At 39.3% G+C, this 12,527-nt stretch overlaps 1 protein-coding gene and 2 non-coding genes across 5 annotated transcripts in view; all 3 read left to right on the top strand.

The window, feature by feature from the left end:
• The first annotated feature begins 207 nt into the window (after positions 1-207).
• On the top strand, positions 208-279 carry trnap-agg (transfer RNA proline (anticodon AGG)). Its single transcript has one exon. It is a non-coding gene; the product is annotated as a tRNA-Pro (tRNA).
• A 430-nt stretch (positions 280-709) lies between these two features.
• Positions 710-781, top strand: trnap-agg (transfer RNA proline (anticodon AGG)). Its single transcript has one exon. It is a non-coding gene; the product is annotated as a tRNA-Pro (tRNA).
• Positions 782-1,402: 621 nt separating this feature from the next.
• Positions 1,403-12,527, top strand: part of bbs9 (Bardet-Biedl syndrome 9) — a 174,807-nt gene continuing 163,682 nt past the window's right edge. For 2 of the 3 annotated variants that reach the window (XM_085472091.1, XM_085472089.1), the window contains exons 1-5: positions 1,403-1,528; positions 3,082-3,200; positions 4,236-4,386; positions 8,561-8,625; positions 9,006-9,119. In XM_085472091.1, coding sequence (XP_085328217.1) covers positions 3,089-3,200; positions 4,236-4,386; positions 8,561-8,625; positions 9,006-9,119 — 442 coding nt within the window. In that variant the 5' untranslated portion in view covers positions 1,403-1,528; positions 3,082-3,088. Of the gene's footprint in view, positions 1,529-3,037; positions 3,201-4,235; positions 4,387-8,560; positions 8,626-9,005; positions 9,120-12,527 lie in introns of all 3 variants that reach the window. The other variant, XM_085472090.1, reaches the window with a different exon arrangement.

Raw genomic sequence — 12,527 nt, 5'->3', positions numbered from 1 at the left:
CACACAAAGAGAATGTTTTAGAATATGGACTATTCATTTTGACAATTGCACATCAGCAGGACGTCATGATTTAGCCGGTGTATCACAAGATGTCCTGCAGATGGCGGCAGTGGACAAGGAGTGGATGAACTGTGGGATGCAATTTAAAGTTCATCAACGTGGCATCTTTGGATCCCAGAAATTGTTGTGTTCACATTTAGAAGTCGTGGCTCGTTGGTCTAGGGGTATGATTCTCGCTTAGGGTGCGAGAGGTCCCGGGTTCAAATCCCGGACGAGCCCATATTTTCTTAGAAACTCATTTTTGTTGTATTTGAACGAGCATAAACTATAAAGGACAAATAGTGGACATCTGGAATCATATTTCATTTTTCTTTAGTGGGTCAATACAGAATTACTACTCTGTCAGACTGAGTCAATGGATAGCCAAATGCAAACCATTACAATGCTTTTCCTGCAATGTTATTATGTGATATATGTCGATAAAGAAAATAAAGATATGTACTGATATACAGTACTTACTGTAATACTTGCTTATGCTGACATAAAGATGAAAAAAAAGTCACTTGGATAAGTGACGAATCGTTTCTCCCACTGAAAACGCGACGTGCAGATGTACAGAATCATTTTGGTCACATTGAACATGCAAATCAAATAACAGCAAAGATAACACGTATGCGTCACAATCGGCTAGGCTCACGTGCGCTTGCATGGCTCGTTGGTCTAGGGGTATGATTCTCGCTTAGGGTGCGAGAGGTCCCGGGTTCAAATCCCGGACGAGCCCTCCCTTTTCGAGCGAATCCTACTTCTAAGCTTCCACATTTAGAAAGTGTAATGAATCTCCCAAGATATACCAATGGTTTAAGTGCACTCTTCAACAGTTCCTTGGTTAACAAACTAAATACCCTACCTACTACACATATGTCACTGTCATAAAATTTACAGGTTTTATCTCTATTAATATACAAATGAAAATAAAATAAACAACACATTATATATATATAAAATTATTATTATTAAAAGGAAATAATTATTAAAAGGAAATAATGAAAAATATCAATAATGATAGGAACAGCACCATTAGAATTCTGATTTAAATCTGTGACAGATGCCATAGCCACGGAGATGGTGGCAGAAGAATAATCTAAAATAATAATATCTAAAAGTTTTAAAAACATTGCTTTTGTCCAAATTTAATGAAGTTTAAAGGTTTTTTCACATTTGATTTGTGATTCGATATACAGAGTGATTAAACAGAGTTAAAAGAAATAATGCTTTAAAAAAACACTCCCCGTGGAGTTACCCGAAGACGCTTGAGTGAGATTTTTTTGGTCCACGAAAAAACTCGTTTTCCCAAACACCACCCCCTTGTATTTCCGTTCATGCGCACTAACCCCCGGCTTCTCTGCTAAGCGTCAGTGCCATGACAACAGGACGATGGCTGCAAGCAAGAGGGTGAGAAATGTGATGTTTGTGTGACCGAGAAGTAACGAATCTTCGACATTTTTCGGACTAGGTCATTCCTGTGAAGGTAAGAGGTAACCGGAACAATAACAAAGGCGTTTTGTTATCAAATGAGAAACCGTGAAAACAGCAGCGACCCTGTTTCTGATCTGCTAGCGTGTAACTAGGGAACTTGAAGGGCTAGCTAATTAGCCGTCTAAGCTACAGTTAATTCAGCCGGCTTGAGTGTAATTGCAGGGTAATTCACCTGTGCAGGTTCACAACGACTTAAAACCGTTCTTGAATTTGTGTCACTAACTTTACTGTTTTTAACGTACAAATATGGAGAGTGTTGTTGCCCAAACAAGAGTCCTTATGGGTGTGAAGCAATAAATCTACAATTGAATAGCTATTACAAAAGTCTAAAATCCAAGAGCTTTCAAAATTTAATATCAGACTAGAACAATAAATTTACTTCTTGATTTATTTTTCCTTTCTATTCTTTGATTGTTGGACTGACTCTCTACTGTAGCATTTAACTCGAGAAAGATCCTATCTTCTCTTAATATTTATAGGCATTGTGCACACATTTAAGACTCCGAAATACGTGGAACTAAGTCCGAAATTAGGGAAACAAACCATTGGAAATGACGGGCTAAAATTACGTTTCCCATTCCACTTTTATTTGTCTGATGTTTGCACATAATTTAAAGTCTCATTCACAAAAAGAAAAAAACACAATTGCCTAACAAAGGGTTTAAAGTGTCTCGGTTTTTATTTTTAAAAAGTAACTCATTTATGCTGAAAACTTTACTTAAGGAACCTCAAAATATATTTAAAGCTAATTGATCTAATCTGGAGACATTGATGAGCAATAGACTGCCCCAAGCAAAACCAGTAAATTAGCACAAAGCCATGCAAATAGTCAGAGGATGATACTGTAAGTTATTCTGATCATAGAGTAATACTGATCAGATTCTTAACCTTTTAAACCTTGCTTTTTATGCAATGACTCGTCAATGTATTCCTTTAACAGCCTCCCCTTCCTGCATGGCAGTGCACTCTGAATAGGTCGGATTCTCTTTGTATGGATTAACTGTCCGTTCCACCTGCTCAGCACTTAGCAAGTAGAAAAGCTGCTTGCCCCCAACTATACACCTCCTTATTCCCCCCTCTATGCTCACATGCACAATCCTGAGGTCACATGACTGGCTCCCTTCTCTGCCATTGGCTGTAGTTGTAAGTGTTATGTTCAGAGCACTAGGGCTTCCTGGGGTAGTGGGTCAAGCTGTCACTATGCAAATGGCTCAAGGCAAGCCTTTTATGAAGGAAAATAGATGGTGGATTGATTTTGTGAATAAGTAGTCCTTAACCCTTCTTTATACTTGCTGTGGTGATGCTCTTAACATTTCTGGCGTTCTACCTAGAGCTGCTCAGTGAACAGGAGATAATGCTGTGAAAAGTTAATGCCTTGTAGATGCATACTCTGCTCTGTCTCTTTGCTCATCTGTCTACAATGTTTTTGTACCTATAGTTATTCAGTTATACAGAGAAAGTCATTAACTGAACATTCTGTGGTTATTTATTTTGTTCACAGCATCTAATCCTTCACTTCTTCTGTGTTCCTGTCTGGTCAAATAGAGGCGGCATGTCTCTGTTCAAGGCACGTGATTGGTGGTCAGCAACACTTGGCGAAGGGGAGGAGTTTGACCAGGGATGCCTGTGTGTTGGAGACGTGGACAACAGTGGCACTGGACACGGTCAGTGTGTTGTGAGGAACTGATACACTAGCCATCCCATTTATCTATCTTTCTTAGTACGTCACTTCTAGTTTATTCTGTCAGGATAAAAACACATCAAGTTAAATGTGTCTACTGGATATAATTTGTGTATACGCACTTACTACTAGATTTCTGCCAACTGAAGCTTTAAACTGTTATTATTAAATTTAATTGTGATTGTCGGCAACCTGAACTAGATTTTCTTCTTATTGTTTCGGAGTCTAAGACTAAATTGCCCATAGGTGTGAATGCGGGAGTGAATGAGAGTGCGAATGGTTGTCTGTCCCTGTGTGTTAGCCCTGTGACAGTCTGGCGACCTGTCCAGGATGTACCCTGCCTCTCGCCCTATGACAGCTGGGATAGGCTCCAGCACCCCCCGTGACCCTGAAAAGGATAAGTGGAAGCGAATGGATGGATGGATGTTTCAGAGTCCTGAATTATCTTTATTTATCTTTGTGAAGGCTCCTAGTTCAGTCCTTTGTGTGAACAACACTTTAGTTCCTCTCCTTTTAAATGAACTCTTTTCTTATTGGCTGCCCTTCTCCATCCAAAAGCACAAAAGTGAGAGAGGTGTTCACCTGAGATGGCCATAATACGGACACCTGCCGTTACTCACTATCTGAAATTTGAGCTTTTGACTCATAGATAGCGGCACTCATGGCCCTTCAAAGTCACCTCACTATTTGAAGCTTAGGACAACAAAAAAAAAAGCAAAAGCATAAAACATCCCATTTAGATATCCTCAAAGTAGCCAAAACACAGAAGTATGGGAGCATAAATAAAACCCTTCTCATTTTGATTTGCAGTTCAACTCTGCATTATAATATGTGTTCCTAAACTGTATTTTTTTCAAGCTGGTTGAAAGAAGAGCTGATGGTAACACCGCTTGAGCCACTGGACCTCTTTTCTTTGCAGTATGTCAAACTCCAAAATAATAAAAGTTAGACTGCTACCAATGAGTAATAACCTCTATTCTCTCTGCTATTTCCCCTCTTTGTGATGATAAATTTGCAGACAAAGTTGTAGTGGGAAGTTACATGGGGATGCTGCGAATCTTCTCCCCACATGCCAGTAAGACTATTGAAGGAGGTCAAGCTGATGCCCAGCTGCTTGAAGTTCAGCTTCAAAATGCCATCATCCAAGTCGAACTGGGCAAGTTTGTTTCGTAAGTATGCAAATCTAACCCACAAACAGTGGACAAGCATACCAAAAACATATGACAATGTACCGTAGTCATTGCTGGTTCTTTCTCTAAATTAAGCTCTTTTCCCCTTTTTGAGTCAAAGTTTTGTCAACATTTCTTTTCAGTTTGTCTGAATGAAACTAAAATGGATTTGGTCTTTAGTGTCACTCCTGATAAGTCAAGTCAAATCACCACAGCCTTGTGTTCTAACACTAGGACCATTGATTATGTTGCTAATCCCTCATTGCACCTTATCTCCTGCCTTCTTGGCTGCCTTCCACCATGTCAGGCCTTGACCACTGTGGTGGTGTTGTGTAGGACAAATTGATATAAGCACTCCCAGTCACAGTCTCACAAAAGTGCTACCTCACAAATTACACATTTGCTCTTTTAAACGGACAGAGGCAGGCAGAAAGAGTTTGTCGACAGTAGATGTTAATGCTAACATCAAATCTTTTTAAACCATCTTGCTTCCGATTGGTTGCCTCTCACAAAAAGGTTGAAACAAGGGTTTGGTGGGGCTTGCTCTAAACACATGCTTTAAAACAGCGGTCCCCAACCTTTTTTGCGCCACGGACCGGTTTATGCCCGACAATATTTTCACGGACCGGCCTTTAAGGTGTCGCGGATAAATACAACAAAATAAAACTAGTACCAGTACCGAAAAAAAGAAGATTTATTCATAACACACGTGAAAAGACCCAGGAAAACAGAGTTAAAGATAAAAACGATAACAAAATAACACTGAAAAACGATAAAAACCCTGAAAAACATACATTTCACACCCGGGCCTCAACTCTCGCGGCCCGGTACCAAACGACTCACGGACCAGTACCGGTCCGAGGCCCGGGGGTTGGGAACCGCTGCTTTAAAACCTTTAACTTGAAACATGTATGTCCTCAATCCAGCTTCGCAGAGAGCATACATTCACAGAGCATTGCTTGTTGGTACAAAATAGAAATGACATGTAGTGTTTCATGTCCACTTTAAATACATCCACTCTCACTGACATCATACCGAGTTCACATGCTTGATTTGAGATGAAGCATTTAAATCAATCTGAAATCTGAGCTTTTAGATCATTCTTGCAAATATGTGTGTTTGATGTGAGCCATTCCAGCAATCACTGCAGATTTAGGCAAAGCAAGACAGGTCTTTTTGAAAAGTAACCAGTCTTATATTTGCATTGTCTTTGGTGGCTGAACAGGTCAGAGGTCACAGTTAGAGAGGATACTGTGCAGTTGATAGAGCTTTAGGAACTGAAGCAGGATGCACAGAGGAGCTGCCCTGTAATTGAATGTTCAGTGTCATCTGTTACATATGTGTGCCTTTCTGCAGTAATGAATCACAGGGCTTTCTTGAACTCTGTGTCATGACCTCGTGTGAATTATAAGCATTCATAGTATAGCCTGTAATAAAGCCTTACTTTAAAATGCCAGGCAGAAATAACCATTTGTAGCTTAATGCTCTGCTTTTTCATTCATAGAAAAAAGCATCCCTTCTGTTACTTACAACCACATTAACATCTTTTTCCACTGCAAAGTATGCTAACCTCAAACCAAGATTGCCAGGAGTTTCTCTCCCGACTCATGATTTACACGATCTATCAGTGGCCCAAACATAGTTGTGCTTATAATGTCAGGCTAATCACTGAGTTTCTAGCATAGTTTTAAAACCCAGGGCCACTTCCAGCGATGTTAGTGCATTGCTGGATACTACGAGTCAGTCAAGTGTAATGTGCAGATGTGTCCAGGAAAAAATCACTTGTTTTGAAGAGACATTGATCAGGTTTCAAAACTATGTAAATGTGGGAAGAAGGATAAAAGCAATTATGGGGGATACGGCAGTGTTGATTAGATATAGGATTATTGTGGTAATTATTCAGAGCTGGAAAAAAAGGAAATTAAAGCAGGACTATAAAGATTTTGAAGGATTGAATATCTCAGATTTTCTATTATATATGTAATTGAAAAGTTGAAGTTATGACTAAAACACACGCTTGCTTGATTCAACACTGCACTCATATTTTACAGCTACATTAAAAAAAAACTTCAAATAAATAACTTAACAAATTCACTCCTTCTCAGGCTCCATACCTTTTTAATCCATGACGGTTAATGAAGTGAGATAAGAAAACCTCGACAAATGAAGAGAAAGTGAGGGACCTTTAACTGCTTGTAATTAGAATTTGTAGACCCTACTTTTAATTTTTGCTAGATGTGTTCTTTGTGAAATATTCTTAAGTGTTCAAATATCGATGGTTAGTGTAAATGTTTTTTTAATACCATCTTGAAGGGCTCCAGACAATGACTGATTGCAGTGTGGACCAATTCCTACTTGATGTAGCTGCAACCCCCCCCCCCCCCCCCCCCCCCCCCACACACACACACACAAAAAAAGAAAAAAAAAAGAAAAATCAAAACACTAGAGATACAGTCATTGTCATTGAAAGGTACTGGTAACATTTGGCATGGTTTGCAAATCTTAGTTTTATCCCAGCAAATCCAAAAGTGCTGTACCTGGGGACGGCAGCAGGTCACAAGACAATGTGGAAAAGGTAGGTGAGACAGAAAGCAAAGTCAAATAATGTTTTCTGACTCTAGTGATTGTGGAAATCCTTTGGATAAGACATAGAAGAAGAACATGCACTGTGTAAATATAGTAAAATGTGGTGTTGCCCTAAGTGCTCAAAACATTACAAGCAGCATGTGGCACAGACTCTTAAGGGAGTTTTGTAGTTCCCATAAATCAGCAGCTGTACAACTCATGCAGTAATGTCACCAGTGTGACAATTTAGTCCTGAACCATGAAAGAAACTAGAGATTCATATAATATGTGTAGTATTTTAGACTCATTGTTTACTGTAGTAAATACACAGTAAAATCCAAACCTTTATTTATCTGTTAAAATAATCAAGGACTTGAATCTGTCTGTGAAATTGATGCTGCCTTTCTTTAACATTAATCTCAACATTAATACCACACATTGCCTCGCTGCGGCTGCACAGGAACGTCCTGGAATGGAAGGTTTCTGGGAAAAGCTGTGGTCTGTCTCGAAGGCTTCCCACATCATCACACTGGGAGCAGAATCCAACTAAATCAGTCTGTTTGGAAGACGTTGTGTTTAGTTACCTGCGGTTTTTCGGCACAGCATTCTTCAGAGACTGGTGGGACATTTTGGACGCTGGCCTTGATAGCAAAGCACGTTGTAAATATTGTGGAGGCAGACCGAGGTGGGCAGATGGTGAAAGGTTTTGTTTTCTTGGTTTTCTAAGAAAGAGCGAAAGCTTGTGGTTTTCAGTTTTCTAGTTCCTTGTTGTTGTTCTCTCAGCAAACATAACTGCAGTGGTTGAAACTTAGTAAGACGCATTTGTTCTCAGCCCAGAAAGCGGACACATTCCGTCTCAGTGGTTTTGTGGCAAGGTAAATAAGTGAAAAATCTAGGATCAGCATCACTGGAACATCATCTACACCTAAACCATAACCAATGTTAAAAAAATGCACCAGCTGTTGCAGTAATTATTTTAGACGAATGAGAGAGAATAAGAGTGGATGCCACCCTTGAGTTAAGAACATGGATTCAGCCACAGTGGCAGGAAGCATCTGCCCTGCTGGTGTCTGAGAAAGAAACTCTATCTTTACCAGCTGCAGGGCCGCAGTTCTAGTGTTATTCTAGCGTAGTGATTTTAGCTGTTATTTGGCTTATAACTAGGTGGTCTTGTTAAATAATTGTGGATTTTTAGAGGTATCCATCCAAAATAATCAACATGGGGTCCTGTTAAGCTGTAAAGGACATTACCCAAATGCACCACTGCACAACACAGGAAATAATTCCTCTCCATCGAATGCACAGTACACCCTTTTGGACATGCAAATCACAAAGTTTTACAGTTTAGAGTAAAATGTCAATCAAATATGTTTAATCTCCTTTAATATTCAGTATATTTATAATTGAGCTATTTGTATCTATTAGAGCAATTTTTTATATTATGTAACTTTGTAATATATTGTATCTTTGGTTAAATTTGGTTCAGTATCTTGGAGTAACTGTAACACATAATTTCACACAAAGTATTCTGATTCTGATAAAAGGGTTTTAGTTTTGTAGGTTATCGTATTATTGAACTGCTTTAGTACTTTCTTTGCTGTCTTTTCAGGTGTTCAGAGCTTCTTCACTTGGCTGTTCTCCACCCCAGAAAGCTGTCAGTCTACTCTGTATCAGGTAAAATTTACATAAACAGGGTTTTCATTATTTATGTTTAGTAAATGGACTGATAGTTATAAGATGCTTTTCTACACCACGGAGCACTCAAAGCACTTACATTACAAACCACATTCATACACAGATTGTTCTCTGCTCTTTAAGTTCCCTATATCTGTCACACTCACACGCTCATGGATGCCTTATGGCTAATTTGATGTCCAGTATCTTGCCCTTCACCATGCAGACTGGAGAACATGAACCATTGATCTTCAAATCCCAAACCACTTGCTAAGCCACAGCCACCCTTTTTGGGATCAGTTTTCACTTTTAAGGGTGTCATTATATCTTCTCTTAATTGAAGTTGGGTTTTTTGTGTGTTTTTTTTTAACCTTATGCAGGCACTGCAGGGAACGTGGAGCATGGTGACCAGTACCAGCTCAAGTTGGTTTATGAGCATAACCTGCAAAGAACAGCCTGCAACATGACTTACGGCACCTTTGGAGGAGTCACGGGTACACTAAATTCACTTTTTTCATAATATTGTTTTAAACAAGAGAGATGTAAAGCTGTCCTGGAATCACACAAGAATTTTGGTGCATAATAACTTCTCTTAGTAACAGCTTTCTGACAGCAGTGCCATAAGCCATGCACACACATGTAAGTCATTTATACCAAAGAAAACTTTATGTCCACCAGGAATAGTGGCTGGCTATAAAGGGTACTTTTACTGCTTTACAAGTTCTGTGTGTCAGCTTTTGCGTGTGGGTTTTTCTTTTGAGTATTTAATAAAGGAAAGTCAAAAGGCTGAGTATAGGCATTTAGTTGTGTTGATTATCATCAACATCAGTGAGGGACCTCACAAATATATTGAAGTGCAAGCGGTGTGCATTAGTGAACATCTGTGCATGTGTCTTGGCATAAGAGGCAATTGGCAGCGCTGGACAAATACATAAAACTATAAAAGTCTATAAGAAGAGTGAAGGAGGAAAAGGGAGAGAAAGAGAGAGGTCATGTAGCTGCGCTCTCTTTAGTCTATTGGGCTTTTGGAAAAACCAAGTAGGGGAAAGCCCTAATGGAGTAAGCATCCAAGAAAAACACACACACACACACACACACACACACACACACACACACACACACACACACACACACACACACACACACACACACACACACACACACTCACAGAAACACAGGGAACCCCCTTTAAAGGAGAGAAAATGACATTTCCAAATAAAGCCTGTATTGTCAAGGTGTGTGTGTGAACAGAGAGCTTGCCAGACTCTGTGGCCTGGCATGATGAATCCGTCATTCACTTCATGTTTAGAGAGCCTGTCTGTCTGTCTGTGTGCAAGTGCTCATCTGAGTGTGTATTTGATTGATAGAAAGAACAGTGTGGGCTAATTAAAACCAAAACCAATACCTTGGCCTGTACTGAGTGCACGTGTGTAGGACATACCACAAACCAATAACTCTGACTGTGTCCACGTGTTTTCTGGTTTCCCCACACTGTGCAGGATGTGTTTCAGATGTCAGCTGAGCTCTCATGTAAACTTGTGTTCTTTCACCCATGCTCTCTACTGTCGCCAAGTGCTTCCTTATAGGGCAACTTGTGATCTCTGGGGTTCTTGCAGTCTAAAATGACATGAGGTAGCTGATTGTTGTGAAGTAGTGTGGTGTAAATAAAACTGGGTCTTTGTGCCATGTCCAAGTTTGACATCTGTGTACCTAAATGTTTTAGCGATCCTTACTTATGACTAAAAATAGACATGCATTCCTGACCATTTGACCTTGAACTTTATAACCACAAGTAAATGTTTCAACCCAATGCTGTTTCCTAACCTAAACCTCTGGTTAACCCCTAAACCAAGTCTTATCCCTTAAACAGCCCTTGACCGGAAACTCGGTAAACACAGAAAACCATACAGGCAGACTAGTATTCACTTTACATCTCTAGTCTTTTCCTATAGTGTACACCAGTAGATGGCAGTACAGGCCCTAGAACTGCTCTTCTATTTCACCTTGATACTGAATGAATGAGGTCCTGTTTTAATTCTTGTACGGGAATTCCCCTTTCCCAGCTTTCCCAAGTAAGGAGTTCTGAGTAGAGATTTAGTGCCTTGTTCAAGAACGGCTTCATCAGAATGGTGTGCATGTTTACACATGCTTTATTTTGCAGATAATGGTAATGCTTATTCTTTCAAAAAATTTTTTTTTTTTTACATTTTTAGATCATTTTTAGTGCTTTTAAATGTTTATGAGTGTAAGACTATATATATGTGGCAATAATCCTAAAAAATTATTAGAGAAAAATCCCCCAAAATAAATGACATTTGGGGAAATCTGAATCTATTTTGATGTTGCAACTCTTCATCTAAATTCTCAGTTTGCTGCCTGCCTTTTTTTAACCTTGTTTTTGATTATAATTGTTATGGACGGATTTTTTTTTTTTTTTTTTTTTGCATTTTAGATTGGATATAGTAGAAACAGAGGAGAGGGGAAAGGATGATGTGCAACAGAAGTGCTCCCCACTTATTTTGCACTGTTCTGCATTATTTCTGTCTTCTTTGTTTACTGTAGCAGCTGTTTAGTTTTGTAGTCTAAATTATACCAATAACGATCAATGCTTCATTTATAACTGAAGATATTTGTGTTCTGTTTGACTACATACACACAGAAGAGGCTATTTTTATTTCTCTTTTCCTTTTAAAGGGCAGATGAGTTTTTGATCTGTGTGCGTTTTATTGGGAAAAGATGTTCGCTGTTTGCTCTTTCCTCACCATTTCACATAGTTTACAAGAAAATGAGCCGATCTCACAGTTGATTGGATGAAACACAAACATACACATACTCGTAATGATTATCTTGCACACACACACACACACACATACACACACACACACACACACACACACTGGACAGTATTTTCTGTGTAGTTTTACTGCATAGACAGTGATAGTCACAGCTCTGAGGCAAGAGCAGACTTCTGAAAATGTATTTCTTCCACAGATGTTGTGTGATAAGACTCTGTGTGTTTAGATCACAGTTAGTATAATAGACAGATTTGGTCACTATGACATCATCCATTTTTGTGGTTGTATTTTGAAACCTTAACATTTGCTTGTGTTGTGGAAGTGTTCTGGAGTATTCTGGAGCCACAACTAACCATATTTTGATGAGAATTAATTTAGTGGCATGTTACCAACTAACAATAGAAAGCTTGGATAGTACGCTGCATGCATACACTGTAAGGAATAAACGCCCTACACAGATATCTTGGTAAATTTGTGCTAAGTAACAGACTACTGCAATATTAAAAATGTATCAAAACAGATACACAGACTTCCTGGTGATTCTGTACCACACAGCAATCCATTTTAATTATGAGATAATTCTCTTAAAATGCCCAACAAGCCACCAACAGCACAAATGCAGTGGAGAGATCCAGCTCATTAAGTACATTTAGCAGAGTTGAGGACTAGCAGAAACAAATTGCTTTTGGCTGCCTGCCTGGGGACAGACCTATCAGTCAAAGTGGCCATGCCCCTTAAATCCAATTTCTAGATGGAGGAGTTATAATAAGGTTCATCCACTTTAAAGCTGTTGTGAAGGAAGTAAACTTATGTAGTGGCATAAAACATTTTATTACCAGTCTGTATGAATGCTTTTTAAGGCTGTAAAGTTGGTCATTTTAACATTGGAGTTTACAGGTACTCACTCACTTTTGTAGCCAGCCTCAAGTGGCCACTAGAGGTACTGCAGTTTTGGCACATCCATGTGGGTTCATTTGTCACCCGTGGAGGTTGCTGCTTGGTTTGGATATGGAAACTAGCGTGTGTGCGTGTGGGAGTGTTTTTGCAAGTCGTGTCTGCTGTTACACGTGAGTGTGTGTGCGTGTGGGTTTGCATGTGTTGGTCTAT

Source organism: Copadichromis virginalis, linkage group LG11 (assembly GCF_057382275.1).
Source record: "Copadichromis virginalis isolate Kocher_CV1m ecotype Utaka linkage group LG11, C_Virginalis_male_GT1.1, whole genome shotgun sequence".
In the NCBI taxonomy this organism is placed as follows: domain Eukaryota; kingdom Metazoa; phylum Chordata; class Actinopteri; order Cichliformes; family Cichlidae; genus Copadichromis; species Copadichromis virginalis.
The sequence above is the reverse complement of the archived record's forward strand: the minus strand, read 5'-3'. Positions and strand labels throughout refer to the sequence as shown.